This window comes from Trichomycterus rosablanca, chromosome 13 (genome assembly GCF_030014385.1).
Source record: "Trichomycterus rosablanca isolate fTriRos1 chromosome 13, fTriRos1.hap1, whole genome shotgun sequence".
In the NCBI taxonomy this organism is placed as follows: domain Eukaryota; kingdom Metazoa; phylum Chordata; class Actinopteri; order Siluriformes; family Trichomycteridae; genus Trichomycterus; species Trichomycterus rosablanca.
The window spans coordinates 23,576,281-23,600,410 of NC_086000.1; the positions used below are offsets into that span (position 1 = coordinate 23,576,281).

Below are 24,130 nucleotides of genomic sequence, written 5' to 3' on the forward strand. Positions count from 1 at the left end.
TTTAATAAAAGCAAAAACACAGATGCAGTAGAATAATCAAGACATAGCAGCATCAAAAACATTCAATATAGATAGTTCTCAGTGTTCGGAGTTACCATGCTATATGCAAGCATTCATACAAACTGGTTTAGAGTTTAAAATAGACTATGCTGACTACTAAATCATGTGCAATACAGACATCAACATACATATTTATAAAAAAAGACAAGTTTATAAGATAAGATTCCTTTATTGATCCCCATGGGGGAAATTCGAGTGTTACAGCAGCTCCAGTACAGTGTAATACAGTAAATACAGTCAATAAAAAGTGTAGAATAAAATAAAAAATAAGGAAATTATGAAAAATTTATTAGAGTTTAAAATAAAAAAAGTCCAAAAATTATCTACAACCACATTCATCTACCACCATGTCTTCATAATGCCTGAGCACAACATTATCACTGTTGTCATAGTACAGCATCGAGATGGGTGACAGTTTGATGGGCACGCAGCATGGCTGAGGGGTTCCCTTCGGGTCAAACGAGTGCACAAGGGTCTGCAGAATGGCATGGTTGGTCCCATTCAAGCTCTCACTTAAAGGAAATGGACACTCACCATGGCAATAATTGGCAGCGTAGCCTTGGGGAGCGATTATCCAGTCCTGCCAGCCTACGTCTTTAAAGTCAATGTAAAGCCGTCTCGGTTTGCACACATTGCTGGGAGTGACGGGTAAATAGTGCGCACTTCGTTTCTTCCTCGATCTGCATTGATGAGGGTTCAGAGATACGACCACAAGTGTTGCTACCAGTTCTGGGATTTCCACCTGTGAGCTCTGGGTGCTGCAGTCAGTCTGGTCTAGCTCATTGCCTAATGGAGTGGATTTCAGTGCTAGGACCATACCATAATTTTTGCCTGGCCTTCTCCACGACTCAGCCAGATCAGTCAGGTTAAAGCGTATGGTGCCATGGATGTAATGAACCGACTGTGAGAGAAACAGTCTGCGGCTGGACTCGTGAGCCATGCCTTTTAACGTTGGTCTTACAACTCGATACAACTGCATGCTAAAAGCCTGTGACCCTGCACCCTGTGTTGTAGGGAACAAGTTATGCTTAAATTTTATCTCCAACTGCGCCAAAGACAGCTGCTCCACATCTTCCAGCACAGACATGTCGAAAAACAGACGTCGCTCCATACAGGCCGGGCTACTTCTGTCGGAAATCATGCTACCTGTTAAAAGATTAGTTAAAAAAAGAGAGTTAATGACACGTGTTAATTTTAAATTGTGGTCTCACTCAATTTGTTTAAAACTCATCAAGAGTAAAGTTTAGGCCTCGTGTTGGCTTTTGTAAACGTTCTTAAGCTGCAATTTTGTGCTCCATTAATAGCTTGCTGTCTCAGTAGCTTGAAGCTAATTCTGAATTGCTTCAGTTAGAACAAGACTGAACTTTTAATATATTTAATAGAGGACACATACTGACTTATATTTTCAAAAATTATAGGTAATAAGTAATGCATATGTGAATATATTTCTAGTACTTTCTACAGACCAGACAACTTATTTACAACAAAAATATAAATACACGGTAAATAAATAGATATTATCTAATGCAGAAACAAAATCATGACCAGTCCCAGTAATAAAAACAGAGACAAGTGTTTGTAGGTTGCTTGCATGTGGTTATTCAAAGCATTATACGAGTGTGGAACTCAATAATACAATAATTGCAAAAACTCTTGAAGGTAGCATTCAATGGTATGAAATAAAGTGCGCTTTTAACAGTAACTCACCTTGATCTAAAACGTATCTGACGATGTTTCCTTTCACTCCATACTCTGGTACTGTACATGGATCCGATTCTTCTCGCTTCATCTCCGCTTTTTTAAACATTTTCCACAATAACGAGGGGACTGAAGCGTGATTTGACGGCCTCGGGCGACTCGAAAGCCCCAAAGCACTTAAAAACAGTCGCTCTTGAAGTTGCGCGTTCTCAGCGCTCACGAACTCAAACGTGCTTAAGAAAAGCAGGAATAAAAGGTTAAAAGATGCCATATTCAGTTCTAAATGTGATCTTACTGTTATTCAACAAGTCCTAATGATTCCACAGTCTCACAGTTCTGAGTTTTAGGCCCAGCGTGGCTGTTAAATACCGAGGAGACACAGACAGGAGATTGGTGGTGGAGAACAATAGTCACTAATCAGTATGTAAATGAAACACACGGTGTTTTGAAGTTCATGAAGTATTTAACACGTGTGAATGGACTGTCTGATAGGGGATAATAGTCAATAATTGGGCATTTTAACTTAAAGAGTATTATGGTATAGCTCTATGCTTGTAAATGATCAAGTAAAGCATTAAGAATGTAAATAAAGACTGAGTGGGTGAAAATTCCTACATGATATCGAAAACAAATATTGATTAATTATGTAGTGCACTAATTTTACATTTTAGTGCAGTCATTCAGAGGGGGTGACAAGTGACCAACCATTAGGTAAATTATATTATCTTTTAATATTGTTATACTTTAAAAAGATGGCTAATTATTGCAATAAGGATGTAAACCTCACTAGTGCTTTAATAGGAACAGTAGCATCTGCATTTGGGTCATTCTATAATTTGGGGTACATTTCACATCACCAAAAAAAGTACAAAAACAATGTTCTCAATAGAACAATCAGTGGTTCAAGTTAATATATTCCTTTAGTGTAACATATCCACTAGTTGCAAAGCTTAAACATTATTTTTTTTATTTTATTTAAAAGGGCAAGTAGATGTAGACTACTAGGTAACTTAGTTGACAGGTAACATAGTTGACAATTTCCCTATTTTGACCCATAACTTCAGTGGTAGACCTTGCCTGGCTGACCACATGTCATTTCTTGAACAGAATAATGTCTAATTTGAACATACTGTACATTTGAATTAAAATTATAAAAAAAATTGTAACCATAACAATGTATGTAACATAGTTGATAGTCAATTAATATACTCATTGACAATGTTCTATTATAAATAAAATATTTTAAAAAATAAGAGGACATTCACCACAGTTTGTTCAATATGCCCTCCACAGAGAAAAATGATATCATGTAATGCTGGTCACATCGTTTTAGAACAAACCATTTTTGAGTTGCTGAGTGGAGTTCTGTTAGTTGACAGAACTTTTGCGGACAATAATAAATAAATGTTTTTAAATTATTTAAAAGAAAAACTCAGTTTAAAAAAATATTATTTTTCTTTGGTATTTAAACTTTTGAAATAAATAAAAAAATTGATGTTGTTGCCCTTAATAATTTTATTCATTATTTTAAAACCAAGGCACCCTCAACTTAAAAAACAGACACAGCAAAAACTGTTCATTTAGGAACATCATGACAAATTTCTAACTAAATGAAGCATAGGATGCACATAATGTTTTTGTGATATTACAACATGTTTTCCATTAATAGGTAAAATATGACATTTTTAAAGAAAATAGTTAGAATAAATATAATTATTATCATTGGACATGGAATGTACCCCAAATTATAGAATGACTCATGTATGTATAGATTTATGTAAAATCAGAAAATGTCATTAATTTGATAGTTTTAAGACTAAATACCAGATCAACATAATGAATAATAGTGGTCTCTTCCACTGACAATTCCCCAAACCACAGGGGAGGAGGATCATATACATTACATCATACTTATCAAATTATTTAATTAATTAATTAATAATATGCAATGGCATTCACAGTTATCAGATCGCCTCAGTTGGTCGGTCCGCTTGTCAATGCACTCTCAGTGTTGGTCCCAAGAACAAAATAATGTAAACATAAATAATATTACAACCCTTTGTATACCTGATGCTCTTCCTGACACAACTCTCCTTATATATACACAATCTATCCAGTGTAAAAAAAAATAATAAAAATGTGCCGTTTTGGTATGTGGACCAGATTCACTGTGGCGACCCCTAAATACAGGAGAAAGTAGGTTAAAAAAAATGTATTAACATGTAGCAAGCTGACCTGCTATTATAGCAGACTACAGCTGAATGTGGCAGAATTTATAGGAACATTCTGGTATTTTAATAAAAGCAAAAACACAGATGCAGTAGAATAATCAAGACATAGCAGCATCAAAAACATTCAATATAGATAGTTCTCAGTGTTCGGAGTTACCATGCTATATGCAAGCATTCATACAAACTGGTTTAGAGTTTAAAATAGACTATGCTGACTACTAAATCATGTGCAATACAGACATCAACATACATATTTATAAAAAAAGACAAGTTTATAAGATAAGATTCCTTTATTGATCCCCATGGGGGAAATTCGAGTGTTACAGCAGCTCCAGTACAGTGTAATACAGTAAATACAGTCAATAAAAAGTGTAGAATAAAATAAAAAATAAGGAAATTATGAAAAATTTATTAGAGTTTAAAATAAAAAAAGTCCAAAAATTATCTACAACCACATTCATCTACCACCATGTCTTCATAATGCCTGAGCACAACATTATCACTGTTGTCATAGTACAGCATCGAGATGGGTGACAGTTTGATGGGCACGCAGCATGGCTGAGGGGTTCCCTTCGGGTCAAACGAGTGCACAAGGGTCTGCAGAATGGCATGGTTGGTCCCATTCAAGCTCTCACTTAAAGGAAATGGACACTCACCATGGCAATAATTGGCAGCGTAGCCTTGGGGAGCGATTATCCAGTCCTGCCAGCCTACGTCTTTAAAGTCAATGTAAAGCCGTCTCGGTTTGCACACATTGCTGGGAGTGACGGGTAAATAGTGCGCACTTCGTTTCTTCCTCGATCTGCATTGATGAGGGTTCAGAGATACGACCACAAGTGTTGCTACCAGTTCTGGGATTTCCACCTGTGAGCTCTGGGTGCTGCAGTCAGTCTGGTCTAGCTCATTGCCTAATGGAGTGGATTTCAGTGCTAGGACCATACCATAATTTTTGCCTGGCCTTCTCCACGACTCAGCCAGATCAGTCAGGTTAAAGCGTATGGTGCCATGGATGTAATGAACCGACTGTGAGAGAAACAGTCTGCGGCTGGACTCGTGAGCCATGCCTTTTAACGTTGGTCTTACAACTCGATACAACTGCATGCTAAAAGCCTGTGACCCTGCACCCTGTGTTGTAGGGAACAAGTTATGCTTAAATTTTATCTCCAACTGCGCCAAAGACAGCTGCTCCACATCTTCCAGCACAGACATGTCGAAAAACAGACGTCGCTCCATACAGGCCGGGCTACTTCTGTCGGAAATCATGCTACCTGTTAAAAGATTAGTTAAAAAAAGAGAGTTAATGACACGTGTTAATTTTAAATTGTGGTCTCACTCAATTTGTTTAAAACTCATCAAGAGTAAAGTTTAGGCCTCGTGTTGGCTTTTGTAAACGTTCTTAAGCTGCAATTTTGTGCTCCATTAATAGCTTGCTGTCTCAGTAGCTTGAAGCTAATTCTGAATTGCTTCAGTTAGAACAAGACTGAACTTTTAATATATTTAATAGAGGACACATACTGACTTATATTTTCAAAAATTATAGGTAATAAGTAATGCATATGTGAATATATTTCTAGTACTTTCTACAGACCAGACAACTTATTTACAACAAAAATATAAATACACGGTAAATAAATAGATATTATCTAATGCAGAAACAAAATCATGACCAGTCCCAGTAATAAAAACAGAGACAAGTGTTTGTAGGTTGCTTGCATGTGGTTATTCAAAGCATTATACGAGTGTGGAACTCAATAATACAATAATTGCAAAAACTCTTGAAGGTAGCATTCAATGGTATGAAATAAAGTGCGCTTTTAACAGTAACTCACCTTGATCTAAAACGTATCTGACGATGTTTCCTTTCACTCCATACTCTGGTACTGTACATGGATCCGATTCTTCTCGCTTCATCTCCGCTTTTTTAAACATTTTCCACAATAACGAGGGGACTGAAGCGTGATTTGACGGCCTCGGGCGACTCGAAAGCCCCAAAGCACTTAAAAACAGTCGCTCTTGAAGTTGCGCGTTCTCAGCGCTCACGAACTCAAACGTGCTTAAGAAAAGCAGGAATAAAAGGTTAAAAGATGCCATATTCAGTTCTAAATGTGATCTTACTGTTATTCAACAAGTCCTAATGATTCCACAGTCTCACAGTTCTGAGTTTTAGGCCCAGCGTGGCTGTTAAATACCGAGGAGACACAGACAGGAGATTGGTGGTGGAGAACAATAGTCACTAATCAGTATGTAAATGAAACACACGGTGTTTTGAAGTTCATGAAGTATTTAACACGTGTGAATGGACTGTCTGATAGGGGATAATAGTCAATAATTGGGCATTTTAACTTAAAGAGTATTATGGTATAGCTCTATGCTTGTAAATGATCAAGTAAAGCAATAAGAATGTAAATAAAGACTGAGTGGGTGAAAATTTCTACATAATATCGAAAACAAATATTGATTAATTATGTAGTGCACTAATTTTACATTTTAGTGCAGTCATTCAGAGGGGGTGACAAGTGACCAACCATTAGGTAAATTATATTATCTTTTAATATTGTTATACTTTAAAAAGATGGCTAATTATTGCAATAAGGATGTAAACCTCACTAGTGCTTTAATAGGAACAGTAGCATCTGCATTTGGGTCATTCTATAATTTGGGGTACATTTCACATCACCAAAAAAAGTACAAAAACAATGTTCTCTCTCAATAGAACAATCAGTGGTTCAAGTTAATATATTCCTTTAGTGTAACATATCCACTAGTTGCAAAGCTTAAACATTATTTTTTTTATTTTATTTAAAAGGGCAAGTAGATGTAGACTACTAGGTAACTTAGTTGACAGGTAACATAGTTGACAATTTCCCTATTTTGACCCATAACTTCAGTGGTAGACCTTGCCTGGCTGACCACATGTCATTTCTTGAACAGAATAATGTCTAATTTGAACATACATTTGAATTAAAATTATAAAAAAAATTGTAACCATAACAATGTATGTAACATAGTTGACGGTCAATTAATATACTCATTGACAATGTTCTATTATAGATAAAATATTTTAAAAAATAAGAGGACATTCACCACAGTTTGTTCAATATGCCCTCCACAGAGAAAAATGATATCATGTAATGCTGGTCACATCGTTTTAGAACAAACCATTTTTGAGTTGCTGAGTGGAGTTCTGTTAGTTGACAGAACTTTTGCGGACAATAATAAATAAATTTTTTAAAATTATTTAAAAGAGAAACTCAGTTTAAAAAAATATTATTTTTCTTTAGTATTTAAACTTTTGAAATAAATAAAAAAATTGATGTTGTTGCCCTTAATAATTTTATTCATTATTTTAAAACCAAGGCACCCTCAACTTAAAAAACAGACACAGCAAAAACTGTTCATTTAGGATCATGACAAATTTCTAACTAAATGAAGCATAGGATGCACATAATGTTTTTGTGATATTACAACATGTTTTCCATTAATAGGTAAAATATGACATTTTTAAAGAAAATAGTTAGAATAAATATAATTATTATCATTGGACATGGAATGTACCCCAAATTATAGAATGACTCATTTATGTATAGATTTATGTAAAATCAGAAAATGTCATTAATTTGATAGTTTTAAGACTAAATACCAGATCAACATAATGAATAATAGTGGTCTCTTCCACTGACAATTCCCCAAACCACAGGGGAGGAGGATCATATACATTACATCATACTTATCAAATTATTTAATTAATTAATTAATAATATGCAATGGCATTCACAGTTATCAGATCGCCTCAGTTGGTCGGTCCGCTTGTCGATGCACTCTCAGTATCGGTCCCAAGAACAAAATAATGTAAACATAAATAATATTACAACCCTTTGTATACCTGATGCTCTTCCTGACACAACTCTCCTTATATATACAGAATCTATCCAGTGTAAAAAGAAATAATAAAAATGTGCCATTTTGGTATGTGGACCAGATTAATTGTGGTGACCCCTAAATACAGGAGAAAGTAGGTTAAAAAAATTTATTAACAGGTAGCAAGCTGACCTGCTATTATAGCAGACTACAGCTGAATGTGGCAGAATTTATAGGAACATCCTGGTATTTTAATAAAAGCAAAAACACAGATGCAGTAGAATTATCAAGACATAGCAGCATCAAAAACATTCAATATACAGTGGTGTTCAAAAAAATAGCAGTGATTTTAAAAAAGCGAATAAAGCACAAACTCATTATAATAACTTTTATTTCCATAAATGCAAATGCACTGAAAATACTACACTTTCAATTCTAAATCAAAACATTAACAAAATTTAGCCAGTTTGTGTTAATCCTTTACAGAAAATTAAGAAAAATTAATATTAGGCTTTTCAAAAAAAATAGCAGTGCCAGCATTTTTCTTTAAAAACTAAAAAAAATGTATCTATAACATGAAAAAAATGTTTGAGGTTTCACTTTACTTTAAATTACTGAACTAATATTCAGTGGCATAACAATTGTTTCCGAGATCTGTGTTGCATGGAGTCGACCAACTTCTGGCACCTCTGAACAGGTATTCCAGGATGATTAGACTACATTCCACAGTTCTTCTGCAATTTTGGGTTTTGCTTCAAAATAACGCACTTTAGATATCAGCCCACAAGTTCTCTATGGGATTGAACTCTATTACCTTAATCTTGTTTGTCTGTAACCAAGATGTTTTGGGTCATTGTCATGTTGAAACACCCATTTTAAGGGCATTTCTTCTTCAACATAGGGAAACATGTTGATCTCAAGTATTCTGGTATATTTAAACTGATCCATGATCCCTCGTATGTGATAAATAGGCGTAACACCATGGTATGAAAAACATCCCCATATCATCATTTTGTACCATCATGTGTACCATCATTTTGTACAAATTAGTATGATGTAATGTATGTGACCCTCTTACCCTGTGGTTTGGGGAATTGTCACAGTGGAAGAGACCACTATTATTCATTATGTTGATCTGGTATTTAGTCCTAAAACTATCCAATTATTGACATTTTCTGATTTTACATAAATCTACACATAAATGCAGATGCTACTGTTCCTATTAAAGCACTAGTGAGGTTTACATCCTTATTGCAATAATTAGCCATCTTTTTAAAGTATAACAATATTAAAAGATAATATAATTTACCTAATGGTTGGTCACTTGTCACCCCCTCTGAATGACTGCACTAAAATGTAAAATTAGTGCACTACATAATTAATCAATATTTGTTTTCGATATTATGTAGGAATTTTCACCCACTCAGTCTTTATTTACATTCTTATTGCTTTACTTGATCCTTTACAAGCATAGAGCTATACCATAATACTCTTTAAGTTAAAATGCCCAATTATTGACTATTATCCCCTATCAGACAGTCCATTCACACGTGTTAAATACTTCATGAACTTCAAAACACCGTGTGTTTCATTTACATACTGATTAGTGACTATTGTTCTCCACCACCAATCTCCTGTCTGTGTCTCCTCGGTATTTAACAGCCACGCTGGGCCTAAAACTCAGAACTGTGAGACTGTGGAATCATTAGGACTTGTTGAATAACAGTAAGATCACATTTAGAACTGAATATGGCATCTTTTAACCTTTTATTCCTGCTTTTCTTAAGCACGTTTGAGTTCGTGAGCGCTGAGAACGCGCAACTTCAAGAGCGACTGTTTTTAAGTTCTTTGGGGCTTTCGAGTCGCCCGAGGCCGTCAAATCACGCTTCAGTCCCCTCGTTATTGTGGAAAATGTTTAAAAAAGCGGAGATGAAGCGAGAAGAATCGGATCCATGTACAGTACCAGAGTATGGAGTGAAAGGAAACATCGTCAGATACGTTTTAGATCAAGGTGAGTTACTGTTAAAAGCGCACTTTATTTCATACCATTGAATGCTACCTTCAAGAGTTTTTGCAATTATTGTATTATTGAGTTCCACACTCGTATAATGCTTTGAATAACCACATGCAAGCAACCTACAAACACTTGTCTCTGTTTTTATTACTGGGACTGGTCATGATTCTGTTATCTGCATTAGATAATATCTATTTATTTACCGTGTATTTATATTTTTGTTGTAAATAAGTTGTCTGGTCTGTAGAAAGTACTAGAAATATATTCACATATGCATTACTTATTGCCTATAATCTTTGAAAATTTAAGTCAGTATGTGTCCTCTATTAAATATATTAAAAGTTCAGTCTTGTTCTAACTGAAGCAATTCAGAATTAGCTTCAAGCTACTGAGACAGCAAGCTATTAATGGAGCACAAAATTGCAGCTTAAGAACATTTACAAAAGCCAACACGAGGCCTAAACTTTACTCTTGATGAGTTTTAAACAAATTGAGTGAGACCACAATTTAAAATTAACACGTGTCATTAACTCTCTTTTTTAACTAATCTTTTAACAGGTAGCCTGATTTCCGACAGAAGTAGCCCGGCCTGTATGGAGCGACGTCTGTTTTTCGACATGTCTGTGCTGGAAGATGTGGAGCAGCTGTCTTTGGCGCAGTTGGAGATAAAATTTAAGCATAACTTGTTCCCTACAACACAGAGTGCAGGGTCACAGGCTTTTAGCATGCAGTTGTATCGAGTTGTAAGACCAACGTTAAAAGGCATGGCTCACGAGTCCAGCCGCAGACTGTTTCTCTCACAGTCGGTTCATTACATCCATGGCACCATACGCTTTAACCTGACTGATCTGGCTGAGTCGTGGAGAAGGCCAGGCAAAAATTATGGTATGGTCCTAGCACTGAAATCCACTCCATTAGGCAATGAGCTAGACCAGACTGACTGCAGCACCCAGAGCTCACAGGTGGAAATCCCAGAACTGGTAGCAACACTTGTGGTCGTATCTCTGAACCCTCATCAATGCAGATCGAGGAAGAAACGAAGTGCGCACTATTTACCCGTCACTCCCAGCAATGTGTGCAAACCGAGACGGCTTTACATTGACTTTAAAGACGTAGGCTGGCAGGACTGGATAATCGCTCCCCAAGGCTACGCTGCCAATTATTGCCATGGTGAGTGTCCATTTCCTTTAAGTGAGAGCTTAAACGGGACCAACCATGCCATTCTGCAGACCCTTGTGCACTCGTTTGACCCGAAGGGAACCCCTCAGCCATGCTGCGTGCCCATCAAACTGTCACCCATCTCAATGCTGTACTATGACAACAATGATAATGTTGTGCTCAGGCATTATGAAGACATGGTGGTAGATGAATGTGGTTGTAGATAATTTTTGGACTTTATTCATTTTAAACTCAATAATTTTTTTTATAATTTCCTTATTTTTTATTTTATTCTATTTTTATTTGCTGTATTTACTGTATTACACTGTACTGGAGCTGCTGTAACACTCGAATTTCCCCCATGGGGATCAATAAAGGAATCTTGTCATATCAATAAAGACTCTTTTTGATAAACATGTATGTTGATGTCTGTATTGCACATGATTCTTTGCTGCTGCAACAATGTGAATTTCCCCATTGTGGGACTAATAAAGGATTATCTTATTTTATCTTAGTAGTCAGCATAGTCTATTTTAAACTCTAAACCCGTTTGTATGAATGCTTGCATATAGCATGGTAACTCTGAACACTGAGAACTATCTATATTGAATGTTTTTGATGCTGCTATGTCTTGCTTATTCTACTGCATCTGTGTTTTTGCTTTTATTAAAATACCAGGATGTTCCTATAAATTCTGCCACATTCATCTGTAGTCTGCCATAATGGCAGGTCAGCTTGCTACATGTTAATACATTTTTTAACGTACTTGTTCCTGTATTTTGGGGTCGCCACCGTGAATCTGGTCCACATACCAAAATGGCACATTTTTATAATTTCTTTTCACACTGGATAGATTCTGTATACAATTTCTTTAATAATTTTTTTCTATCCATTTAAATCCACCTGGCTCCTGGTTCTTGACCTAAGCTACATTTACAAAAACAAAACATCAGTAAGGGCTAGCCCTATTTTTTTTTTTTTTTTAATTTACTGCAGTGATAGGCAGTTGTAGACCTCAGTATATAACTTTCTCTGAAGAAGTTTTGCCATCATGGATTCCAATGTTGGTGTCACAGTGGTGGAAGAATTGTGGAAGCAAAAAGACACCCTTCATCCAACAGGGGGCAGCATATCCATTTAAGAAATAGTGTAGCAACATAGTTTTACTATCTGGACCGCCATTAGAAGCTAAAAAAGTGCCATGGTTTAAAAAAATCTCACACATTGAAATTATAATTATTAGTGATATTTCATAGTCATTTAAGAATTAAGCTCCATTTTATTTTACCTTTGGTTTTATTGGCATATTCCTTTACAATGTAGGTGATAAAGTATCCTTCACGGGCTACAAGCAAATGCTTGTCTTACTGTCTGAAGTATTTTTGCAAACTAGGATTCTAACTTTAAATGATCTATACTGTGTAAAAATAATTGGTTTTAAAAAGCATATGGAATTAAATTCAGTGTATAACTGGGCTTTTTTTATTTTTATTTTTCCTAGCATTAAAAGACCACCAACAGTCGTCCTAAAATTGAATTGTTTTACTTATTCTGCACCTGAATGTGGCATTTGTCTGATACCAACTGGTCCATGCTAGTCAACTAAAACGTCTACTGTGTCAGTAATGAGGGTCATGATATATGATACGAAAAGACCAAATGAGCACACTAAATGGTGCCTATGATGTGAGCCTATAATTAAGCCTATGATGTGAATGTTCTCAGCTGTGCAGGATGCCAGTTTAAAATCTAAAAACATATACTTGTTTACATTTTTAACTGACAGTTGGCCAAGAAGGCCCTGGGTTCGATCCCCAGGTGGGGCGGTCTCACCTTTCTGTGTGGAGTTCATGTTTCTGTCTGCATGTCCTCCCCGTGTCTGCGTGGGTTTACTCCGGGTGCTCTGGTTTCCTCCCACAGTCCAAAGACGCAAGTGGGGTTAACTGATGACACTAAATTGTCCATGACTGTGTTCAATATAACCTTGTGAATTGATGAATCTTGTGTAATGAGTAACTACTGTTTCTCTCATGAATGTAACCAAAAAGTGTAAAACATGACGTTAAAATCCTAATAAACAAACAAACAGACAGTTGGTGTACACTTGAACACCCTATATAAAACAAGCAACAGTAAGGTCAAGCACTAATGTAGGGTTTTACTAATCAGGCAATTTCTTCTACACCAAACTATTTTTCTGACCTCAATTTGTGCACAGATATTTTTATACGGAAAAAAAAATGTATTTTTTAAACTGGTGCCCAACACTGAAAGGACACAGTTAATTTGGATTGCTAGCATACAATACAACTTTACAGAAGTAACAATTCTATCCAAACTATCCAAAACGTCATTGTTCCTCCATCACTTTTTCATTCATCAGAACTAGTTCAAACAATTGGAGGAACAAGAATCTTTGGCTCCTTTGGATTGTTTGAACTAGTTCCAATAAATGAAAATTTAGTGGTCAGCTCAACTGTCACTGAGCTCTTGAGAACAATACGTTCTACTGCTACTTCCTGTCTATAAAGATTGCCTTGCTGTCAGTTTAATGTACTGTATATTGTGTGATGCTAAAATAGTTAAACTTATTTGAAAAGGGTAAATCTAAACTTTTAACTGTTGTGTATTTATTGCAAATCTGATCAGTGATATATCAGTGAATCAGTAATTTATAAGCTAGGATGAATGGAGGCCTGCCACTTTGTCATTACTGAAGATTTTAACAAGTCCTTGTAAGGGGACCATTGTATGTTACCATTAACAGTGCATATTATAATCAAAAGATTAAAGGAAACCATAATGAGCAAAACTACAAACCACTGTATGCCCATGATTATGATCTTAATGCTTTGAGCTGGATATTAAAAAAATGGGTTTGGAGAAATCTTTGTCAATCACTTATCAACAGACTGTGCATTGGCGAATGTCACAGCAGGAGACATAGGTCAACAACATCCAGAAATGCTCACGTTAGCCTGAAATAACATGATACCCAAATCCCAGATTAAGGCACGTCATGTCATATTGGTAAGGGCACCTTTAATACAAAAATATTTATGATGTACACATTTTTGAGCAAGATACGCTGCTTCTAAATGTCTTTTAGGGTAGTACATTGTTTATTTTACATAACAACACAAAGGCACATTCTGCATGTGTTACAACAGCATTTCGGCATAATCAGTGAGTGCAAATGTTAGACTGGCCTGCCCACAGCAGATCGTAACTGAATACAGTAATGCACAAGATTAAACAAAATTTAAAGACCAATGCCCTAATCTGTTGCAAAGCTAAAACTCATAATTTAAGAATGGCAAATGTTTATTCAACTTGTGTCTTTAGCTCCAAATCAGTTTAAAATGGTTTCTAAAAAAGTGAAAATACAGCAGTAAATTAATTTATTCATTGTCTGTTTTACCACTACTTTATAATGGTCATGGTCTCGGGGGGGGGTCTCATTCATTGGGTGAAAGGCAGGAAACACCCCATACAGATCTCCAGTCACACACTCTAATTGACCAGACAACATGTCTTTGGACTTGTGGGAGGAAACCGGAGCATCCGGATTAAACCCACATGGACACAGGGAGAACATGCAAGGACCCGACTACCTGGCCCGGAAATCGAACCTAGGCAATTCTTGCTGTGAAAGCAATAAACACTGTCAATTTTTTTTTTGGAACAGGCTGAAGGCATCAAGTTTGGAATGGACATGTAATAAAATGCTTTTAACATAGAACAATACAAATTGTGAGTTGTTTTTAAATTTAAAACAGACCAAAGAGCAACAGTGGCTTTTTGCATGTTTCTTACAATAAAAGGTGACAGATGTTGCTTATATTACTCATGTTCAGTGTGTCATCAGTAACGCATGACATCCCTGCTACCTGAGTAATCTAATGATAGTGTATTTAATAAATGTACGGGCAGAATTGAAGAATGACTCGCTAAAGCACTTAGTCTTTGTCGTGCCATGTGCTTATAGAGATCATCAGCGAAACTGTCTTTTGTAGTCATCACATACACAATAATGTCCCACAGGACAGCAGACAGGCCTGATTTAGTAAGTATAAAAGCATTTGGGCTTGATACTGCATTCAAAGTTTGGAACATTTGGAAGTCTTCCTCAAATCATGATTATACTGTACATAAGGCAAGTGTTTCAATTCAGCACAACTGGGACAAAATACATCTGAGGTAAAGAAAGGTCTTGGCTTAGGTATAACATTAATGATAAAGTTTCCCAACTTTGTATCATGTTATAATCTCAGTATATCATATAATTGACTTAAAGTCACTGGTTACCCACATTTCTTATTGGCAGTTTGGTAGCCATCTGGGAAAGTGATTGTTTGTTAGTTGTGTTAATTTTACTTACCAATTATGATATTTTTGCATAGATTTAGGATAAATCTAACCCTTTAACTGGTATTATAATCCACCTGAATCCATGAACACCCCATTTGTAGTGCTAATTTGACCATTAAGCTTTTTTGGTTTGGAACACAACAAAAATCATGGATGTTTGTTTTTTTTACCAGCACATTTTATACATGGGTTCTACCTTCTTTTTATGTCCATATGGGTTTTCTTTGAATACTAAAGGTAAGAAAAATTGATGCTCGAAATTCCCCCCAGGTGTGAGTCAATGTGTGAGAGTGTCGTCCTGGAATTTACTGCCACTCTGTCCAGAATGCTATCCTGTCTTTAAGTAAATTTCTGGCAGGCACCATACCCACCAGGGTACTGACCAGAATTAAGCATTTAGTAATTGTAAAATATGAATACATGCCTTTATCATTAGATCCATATACACATTACAATACAATTAAATTGTTTTCTTTGTATAACCAAGTTTGTTTAACCATACAGTGCTCCTATTGTAAAGAGTGTTGCTCAGGGGTCCATCAATGGCTGTTTGGCAGAGCCGTGAAAACCACAATACTATAAAGGGATCTTCCTCCTTCCACCTATCCATCCATCCATCCATCCATCCATCCATCCTTCCTTCCATTCATCCACCTATCCATCATTCCATCCATCCATTCACCTATCCATCCATCCTTCCATCCATCCATCCATTCACCTATCCATCATTCCATCCATCCATTCACCTATCCATCCATCCATCCATTCACCAATCCATCCTTCCATCCATTCATCCATCCTTCCACCCATCCATCCATCCATCTATCCATTCACCTAGCCATCCATCCATCCATCCACCTATCCATCCATCTATCCATTCACCTAGCCATCCATCCATCCATCCACCTATCCATCCATCTATCCATTCACCTATCCATACATCCATCCATCCATCTATCCATTCACCTATCCATCCATCCATCCATCCATCCATCCATCCATCCACCTATCCATCCATCTATTCATCCATCCATTCATATAAATTCAGCACTATAGCCACCAGTCATTAATGAAATGCTGCTTTTTCATTTTTAAAGCCAGACTGTCGAAATCTTAATCAACTACATGTGCTAATTACTCAGCAGGGGGCGCCATTATCCAACAATTCAATACGTTAAAACCCCAATTCAGACTCCGTCAACCATTGCTGCATTTTTATCCAAAGTGACTTATAATTATGACTGAATACATTTTGAGCAATTGAAGGTTAAGGACCTTGCTCAGGGTCCCAACAGTGGCAACCTGGCGGTGGTGCGATTTGAACTGACAACTTTCTGATTACGCATATAGTACCCTTAACTGCTGAGCTACCACTGGCCCTACCACTCCAAGAAGAGAAACATGTAGGAAATGAATTTGTATTTTATATTATGAAAATGTATTTTTTGATATTTTGGCACAAGCTCGTTTAGAAAGATATTAATAAGAATTAGCTACTAAATGACTGTCTCTAAGTTCTGACCTTAAATCACATTTAGCAGCTTTGGGATGAATTATTGTTGGCCATGTAGTGTCCATTAAAGAGATCCAATGTAATCTTGATTGTGTTTCCATACGTACATTTTATCCAAAGGTTTGCTTCTAGCCCCGTCCTTATGGTTTGACTCACACTAGCTTCCTTTTGTGTTCTACATCTCCATTATCTACTTAATCACTCGGAAATTGGATACCAGTGTTCAATCTTAAGTGCAGTCGTATGTCGGATAATACCCAATAAACTACTAAACATAGCCTGGAACCATTTCTATACATTTATCCTTATTAAAAATACCATCAAAATGCAGTCATTCATTTATCAGTTATTCACCTTGAATGACCTGTGATTTTAAAGCCTACCTAACATTAAGTGTGAGGCAGTCACCCAATGGATCATGAACCCATTTACTCACTCACACAAGTAGCCATTTCACCTTCTGCAGGTTTTCAGGACATGTGAGGAGGTGGAATGTGACAAACACTTTACAGACAGTGACCGGAACTTCGAATCTAGGACCAAAGGACCCTGGAGGTGTGTGGGACAAACATTACCTTGTGCAGCAGGCTGCTGAAATCTTAATGTGTGCTGTCGAAATACAGTACATTAATGAACACTGGACTTTTACTCAGCAATTGATATTCCCATTAGTTTCCTCTAGGCACTGCCCATTTCTTCCACCTCCTCAGGACATGCAGTAGATGAACGGGCAGCTCTAAACTGTCTCTAAATATATTTAAGAGAGTAAGCAAATGTGTAATTGTGTTGCCCTGTGATGAACTGGTACCTGGTCCAGGATTTACTTTTACTTTTTATTTGCTTTGCATCCAGTGTTATAGTTGTTTTAGACCAACTGTGATCCTGACCAGGATAAAGCTAAAAAAGTGAAAAAGAATGAAGTAATGATGTAACACTTCCTGAATTTAATTTAAAAAAGTTAATTTAAAAAAGAAAATCTGACCTTTTTTTGGAATCATAAATAAATAAATAAATACATAAATATGTTTGAGATCAGAGATACTTTACACCACAGTAAAGCTAACAGGCTTTATTATTAGCAGTCATTTGGCATTCATTTATGATCATGTTGGCAGAAATGCTTTATAAACTAACCTGTTTATCTTGAATATTGCACAACATCCTTCAATAGTGTTTAACCGACTTTTGTTGTCAATGTACATACTTAATTTATTCCTGTTTTACCAGATTGTTTGGCCAATACTGAAATGTTAATACTAATTTGAGATACATTATATGGTTAAATTTACATTTACATTTTCAGCATTTAGCAGACGCTTTTATCCAAAGCGACTTACACAATGAGCAACTTAGGGTTAAGGGCCTTGCTCAGGGACCCAACAGTGGCAACTTGGTGGTGGCAGGGCTTGAACCGGCAACCTTCTGTTTACTAGTCCAGTACCTTAACCACTGAGCTATCACTGGCCCTATAAATGTTTATATAGCCTTTCTAATTATTCAGCTCAGGGGTTTCCACCACTTTCAACTTAAACAGGGATGTATAATCAATTGTATGCTTTCAAAATTGTGGCAACAGTTTAGGGAAGGCTCTATTTATTAAAGTTTGAACTTAATGTTTGTTTATTAGGATTTTAACGTCATGTTTTACACTTTGGTTACATTCATGACAGGAACGGTAGTTACTTTATACACAAGGTTCATCAGTTCACAAGGTTATATCAAACACAGTCTTGGACAATTTTGTATCCCCAATTCACCTCGCTTGTATGTCTTTGGACTGTGGGAGGAAACTGGTGCTCCCGGAGGAAACCCACACAGACGGGGAGAACATGCAAACTCCACACAGAAAGGACCCGGACCGCCCCACCTGGGGATCGAACCCAGGACCTTCTTGCTGTGAGGCGACAGTGCTACACACTTAGCCACCGTGCTGCCCTATATTCAATTTAAAAAAAGAAGCATTTAGTATAATAGTTATTGTAGATATGGATTTACACTATATGATCATGGAACCTCCCATAAACCATGGCCATTAATATAAAGTAGTCCCTCCATCCTTTGGCAAATATACTGTAACCGCCTTTACTTTTGGGGAACAGCTTGCTTCCAGATTTTAAAACGTGTCTTTGTGAATGTATGACCATTGATTTAAAAAAAAAAAAAACATTTGTGAGGTCAGACACTAATCTTGGACAAAAAGGCTTGGCTCGCAAATGATGTTTTAATGCACCCCAAAGATGTTTAGTAAGGTAAAGTTAGGGCTCCATCAGTGTGAACTGATGAACCTTGTGTAATGAGTAACTACCATTCATGTCATGAATGTAACCAAAGTGTAAAACATGACATTAAAATCCTAATAAACAAACAAACAAACAAATTGAATATACAGACAAGCAATCTGCAACCAGACTTTAATATTAGCACCAATTGGACAAGCTTAATCACGACTGAATTGCTAGACATGCTTTCTCAAGCCAGCATAATTTCTATTATGTGTTGCACAACATCCTTCAAAGACGTTCTTCACGCCTACATGAAGCCTTTATGACTCACTTTAAATCAGGTTACCTTTAAGTTGTTAAAACTTGCAATTATATTGATTTGATTCCAGTTCCACCACCCAGCTCTCGCCGTGCTAATTCGGGCAAACACATTTTGAAACGAAAGAGATCAAATCCCAAAATCCTTAATCAAACAACTAAACTCTATCACACAAACAGCCAATCCTCTTAGACCTTTAATTCCGATCACAGGGCCGCTGATGCATTGACTCAACGCTGAATTCTTAAAAGCTCAGCCTTAATGTGACATTCTGGAACCATTCCAAAGTACTGCAAACATATTTGTGCGAGCTGACAAAAGTGGGAGTGGGTATAAACCCAAATGCAAACATTGTGAATGGCTGAGGGATGTGCATCAACAGATAAATGAAGACAAGTTGCATTCATGTCACCACCTGTGACCAATGTGTTAAGCACACCCTCCATAATAACAGTATTGTTTGGCTAACAGTTTTTCTTCACGGACACACACAGTCTTATTGATGTCTTATTTTGCATCGTCTGTAATCTGAACCCTTACTGATCCTATTGTCTTTCTAAACAAAATAATCTGGCAGCCGTCCCAAACCCCTAAGGCCACAGGAAAAGAAAAGAAGGGATTGGTGTGGAAAACAGAGGAGGGATGCAGTAGATGGACTGTCACACCATGTACAGTGGTTTTGCATGGATCAAGCTGCTGCATGTTCACAACCCATTGAAGAAGCCGTACTTTCCCCGTTCCATTTTAATGCCATATTCATCTGGAGTGTTCTGTAACAACTCATGAATGGACAGAGTAATCATGTTGTTCATTCACAGATCGCTGGATTTTGGTCCAACAAAGGGTCTTTTTGGATTCTTTAAGGTGTCAACAACATGTGTTTCTAAGCTTTGTTCTTTCTTTGTAGACATAAAGTAATTAATTATCTCATTTAAAAATTGTACATCTTGAGAAACGTTTCATTATTGAATCAAATGATGAAATAGTGATTATGACCTTGTTATCCATAGCATTTTTTTTTTCTTTTTTGAACTGTCTCCTTTTGTGGTTACAAACTGTTTTGTGGTTTCTACTGTCTTATTGCTCCAGTCATGTTTACTTCAATGATGGGTAGTGTCCAGAGCCGACCCTTGGCATACACGATATAGGCGAATGCTAGGAGCATTGGCCATCCATGGGGCGCCCAAATTGAGAGAACAATTTTTTTTATCTATACTGTTATTGTTAAAAAGCTGACATTAGGAGTCACAACATCATATGGGTAAAAATGGCGGGAAGAGGACTGTAATTAGTTCATATCCAAGTTTAATAAAAAGTTTGTATGCGCTCATGCCACAATAAGTGATTAATTCATTTCTTACACTATTTGTATTATGATTAGACTTATTTAAGTTAACAGTAGTATTTGTAATGTTAGCCCTGTTTATGATTTACAAATAGCGTGGATTTTGTATGGGGTGTAGAAACAAAGCTGCAGCTCATTAATTATTTTTCTCTGTTTAACTGTTGTACCTGCTATTTTAAGGGCATCCTTCAACTTATTTCAAATAACTGCTGGCTTCTTGCTTACCTTCCTTTTTATTTTGTCTGAGATCATGTTGTGAAATCTTAACCCTTCCAAATCAATTGTACTGACATCAATTTTTTTGTTGCATTTTCTTAATTTTCCTCCCAATCTAGTCATGTCCAATTACTTGATTGCATTACTCTCTACTGCTGACCTCCACTCCTAACCGAGGAGAGCCGTGACTAACACACACACACCCTTGAATACGTGTGCAGTAACCGACTGCTTCTTTTCACTTACACGATACAAGTTCATATGGGGCTCAGTCTCGTGTATGGAGAGTCATGCACTGATCTTGACTACTGCATCTTTATTCTGAGCTATTTCTGAGTTAAATGGTCAAAAAATGAACAATATTGATTTTAAATGGTCAATATTTTATATGGTCAGGACCAAAACAAGATCCAGGTAAAACGGGCCGGAGACTGAGATGAAATCAAGACTAGGATACAGTGGTCTCAAGAACAATTTTAATTATTACCAGGGTGCAAAGACTTTTTTGATTGTATTTCAGATTTTTTTCTATTTTATTTATGCATTTGTCTCCCTTTTTCTACCAATTTAGCATAGCAAATTATTCTTCCGCTGCTGTTGACCCCGATCACATCCGACACATGGGCAGTCCACCAGCCCCCTTCTTATTCCCCCATACTTAGGTGGATTCACACATGAGGTCAGTCTCGCACACGGAGAGTCATACACTGATCAACGTGTTCCTCCACTTCTGTACAGGCATCTCAGGCTACTAACCATGGTCCTTACACAGCATCAAAGACGCCACCCCTGCTTAAGTGCGGTCTTTTCTCACCCAGGAGACTAGTGGCTAATTTTGTCTGCTGCAGGCACTGCAAATTGTGCCCCAGCTGACCGGTAGCAGAGTTGAGATTATGGTTAAAAAATATTTGTGTACTGTCTTATTGCCCCAGTCATGTTCACTTCAATGATGGGTAATGTCCAGAATCGGCCTTTGGCATACACAATATAGGCAAATGATAGGGGTACTGTCCATTTATTGTGGTGCCTCAATTGAGGGATTATTGACTTATACTATTATACAAAAAGCTGACGCACCTTGGGCTACTGTCCAAGGTCTTTACACAGCATTGAAGACCCTGCCCCTTTTTAAGTCCGGTCTTTTCCAACCCAGCACACTAGTGGCCGCAGACTAATTTATTAGTCCTCCCATCCGATCGGTAGCAGAGCCGAGATTCGAACTTGAGGAGTTCAGAAACCTAGCACTACTGTCTCTTGATGCATGCTCAACAATCCAGGTACACAAATCCACAAAGTTGAATCAGTTCATCTGCCATTGCAACTAATGGTCATTGTGATTTGCATATGGACCTGATCACCGGTTTTATTGTTATACAATGGGCAGTGATCGGTCGTTATGCAAATCGGCTGCATATAATGTTGGGGTATTCACCACCAGCTCAGACTAAAGAAGTCACTTGGATTGAGTGGTGAAACGTATCTCTACAACAAACTTGTGTCCAGATGAACTGATTCAACTTTGTTGACTAGCACTAGTGTGTTTTTTTAAATAAATACATTTTTTGTATATTTGGGCACAACGGACCATGGTGTTTTTGGTTAATTTTATGTAATGTATTTTGTATTACATAACAAAATATATTTTAGCATATCCCTATCTGTACAGTACAGTGACAGAAAATTGGTGTGTGGTGAGATTAGGTAAAGGCCAGTATATTCATTATACTCATATATACAGCTTGTACAAATCTATAGTTTTGCTCTGCTGTGCTTATTTCTAGTTTTCAATGTCTAACGTGTCTCTGCATGTCAGCCTATAAATCCTTAAAATGGGTTGCATCACCTGCTGTTCTGCCAGCGATGATTATATACCTGCCGCCATTCAATTCTTCCCTTTCATCCTCGAGCAGCAGGAACAGACTGAGCCGAATGTGAAACTGCACTGAGGAATGCGCTGCTCTGTAAACCGTCTGTTACCTGCTGAAAATCTGCAGGGCTTTGGTTTGGGCGTCAAGGTGAGGCCAATGTGAGGTGTGAACATGATTAACCCAGTTCATGAGGAATATTTCTGAAGCTTTGTGTGCCACTTTGGGTGTGTTCGAAAAGCTAGGGAGCTCTCTAAATAGACAGCATTTTACGTCATCCTATGCGCGCTCCCGAAAAGGAGGCTGTTCGAAATCCTAGATGCCTTAATATCATCACTAACTAAGGCATCTTAACATTTCAATGTTATTTTGACCCAAGAATGAGTGAGCATCGGAAGCGTCCTTAGTGATCAAGGCAATCCCAGCATTCAGTGCAGCAGCTCTTCTCTCACAGAAAAATAAAAAAAACATGGCTGACGGGGCGGAGAAACGAACGGAGTTATTTTCAAACGTAAATAAATTATTACAGATTTTTAACTTGTATAAACTTGTACACGTGTTTTTATTTGCAAGTTCGGGCTTGTCAGCGAATGTAACCGTTTTCGGTACACGGAGGGAGATAGGGAGAAGAGAGTAGTCAGTAAGACAGCAAGTCAGCTACCTAGGTTTTCGAACACACCCTATATGTCTATTACAGTGGACCCTTGAGTTACGAACGGTTTACCATACGAACATTTTGGGTTACGAACGATCTGTTTCAACTTAACGCACGAACAAATTTTGGATTACGAACCGAATTTCGCGAAACACGTGACGTCACGAACAAGTTGACTCCGATCGTCTTTCTCTCTCTATATATATATACAGTGTATCACAAAAGTGAGTACACCCCTCACATTTCTGCAAATATTTCATTATATCTTTTCATGGGACAACACTATAGACATGAAACTTGGATATAACTTAGAGTAGTCAGTGTACAACTTGTATAGCAGTGTAGATTTACTGTCTTCTGAAAATAACTCAACACACAGCCATTAATGTCTAAATGGCTGGCAACATAAGTGAGTACACCCCACAGTGAACATGTCCAAATTGTGCCCAAAGTGTCAATATTTTGTGTGACCACCATTATTATCCAGCACTGCCTTAACCCTCCTGGGCATGGAATTCACCAGAGCTGCACAGGTTGCTACTGGAATCCTCTTCCACTCCTCCATGATGACATCACGGAGCTGGTGGATGTTAGACACCTTGAAC

At 37.1% G+C, this 24,130-nt stretch overlaps 3 protein-coding genes across 3 annotated transcripts; 1 reads left to right on the top strand and 2 right to left on the bottom strand.

The window, feature by feature from the left end:
• Window positions 1-379: 379 nt before the first annotated feature.
• On the bottom strand, window positions 380-2,029 carry LOC134325715 (protein DVR-1-like). The gene is made up of 2 exons (XM_063007956.1): window positions 1,768-2,029; window positions 380-1,206 (listed from the first exon to the last, which is right to left on the bottom strand). The coding sequence occupies exons 1-2, from the start codon at window positions 2,027-2,029 to the stop codon at window positions 380-382; spliced, it is 1,089 nt and encodes a 362-aa protein (XP_062864026.1).
• A 2,401-nt stretch (window positions 2,030-4,430) lies between these two features.
• LOC134325716 (protein DVR-1-like) lies at window positions 4,431-6,080 on the bottom strand. Its single transcript, XM_063007957.1, has 2 exons — window positions 5,819-6,080; window positions 4,431-5,257 (listed from the first exon to the last, which is right to left on the bottom strand). Exons 1-2 carry the CDS (start codon window positions 6,078-6,080, stop codon window positions 4,431-4,433), a joined length of 1,089 nt encoding a protein of 362 aa, XP_062864027.1.
• Window positions 6,081-9,596: 3,516 nt separating this feature from the next.
• LOC134325719 (protein DVR-1-like) lies at window positions 9,597-11,246 on the top strand. The gene is made up of 2 exons (XM_063007961.1): window positions 9,597-9,858; window positions 10,420-11,246. The coding sequence occupies exons 1-2, from the start codon at window positions 9,597-9,599 to the stop codon at window positions 11,244-11,246; spliced, it is 1,089 nt and encodes a 362-aa protein (XP_062864031.1).
• The last annotated feature ends 12,884 nt before the right edge of the window (window positions 11,247-24,130 follow it).

What these genes read in the sequence shown, in the direction of transcription:
- LOC134325715 (XM_063007956.1), bottom strand. Translation starts at nt 2,029, where the DNA reads ATGGCATCTTTTAACCTTTTATTCCTGCTTTTCTTAAGCACGTTTGAG. An exon ending in CAGATACGTTTTAGATCAAG is followed by an intron (nt 1,207 to 1,767) that starts GTGAGTTACTGT and finishes ATCTTTTAACAG; the next exon opens with GTAGCATGATTTCCGACAGA.
- LOC134325716 (XM_063007957.1), bottom strand. Translation starts at nt 6,080, where the DNA reads ATGGCATCTTTTAACCTTTTATTCCTGCTTTTCTTAAGCACGTTTGAG. An exon ending in CAGATACGTTTTAGATCAAG is followed by an intron (nt 5,258 to 5,818) that starts GTGAGTTACTGT and finishes ATCTTTTAACAG; the next exon opens with GTAGCATGATTTCCGACAGA.
- LOC134325719 (XM_063007961.1), top strand. Translation starts at nt 9,597, where the DNA reads ATGGCATCTTTTAACCTTTTATTCCTGCTTTTCTTAAGCACGTTTGAG. An exon ending in CAGATACGTTTTAGATCAAG is followed by an intron (nt 9,859 to 10,419) that starts GTGAGTTACTGT and finishes ATCTTTTAACAG; the next exon opens with GTAGCCTGATTTCCGACAGA.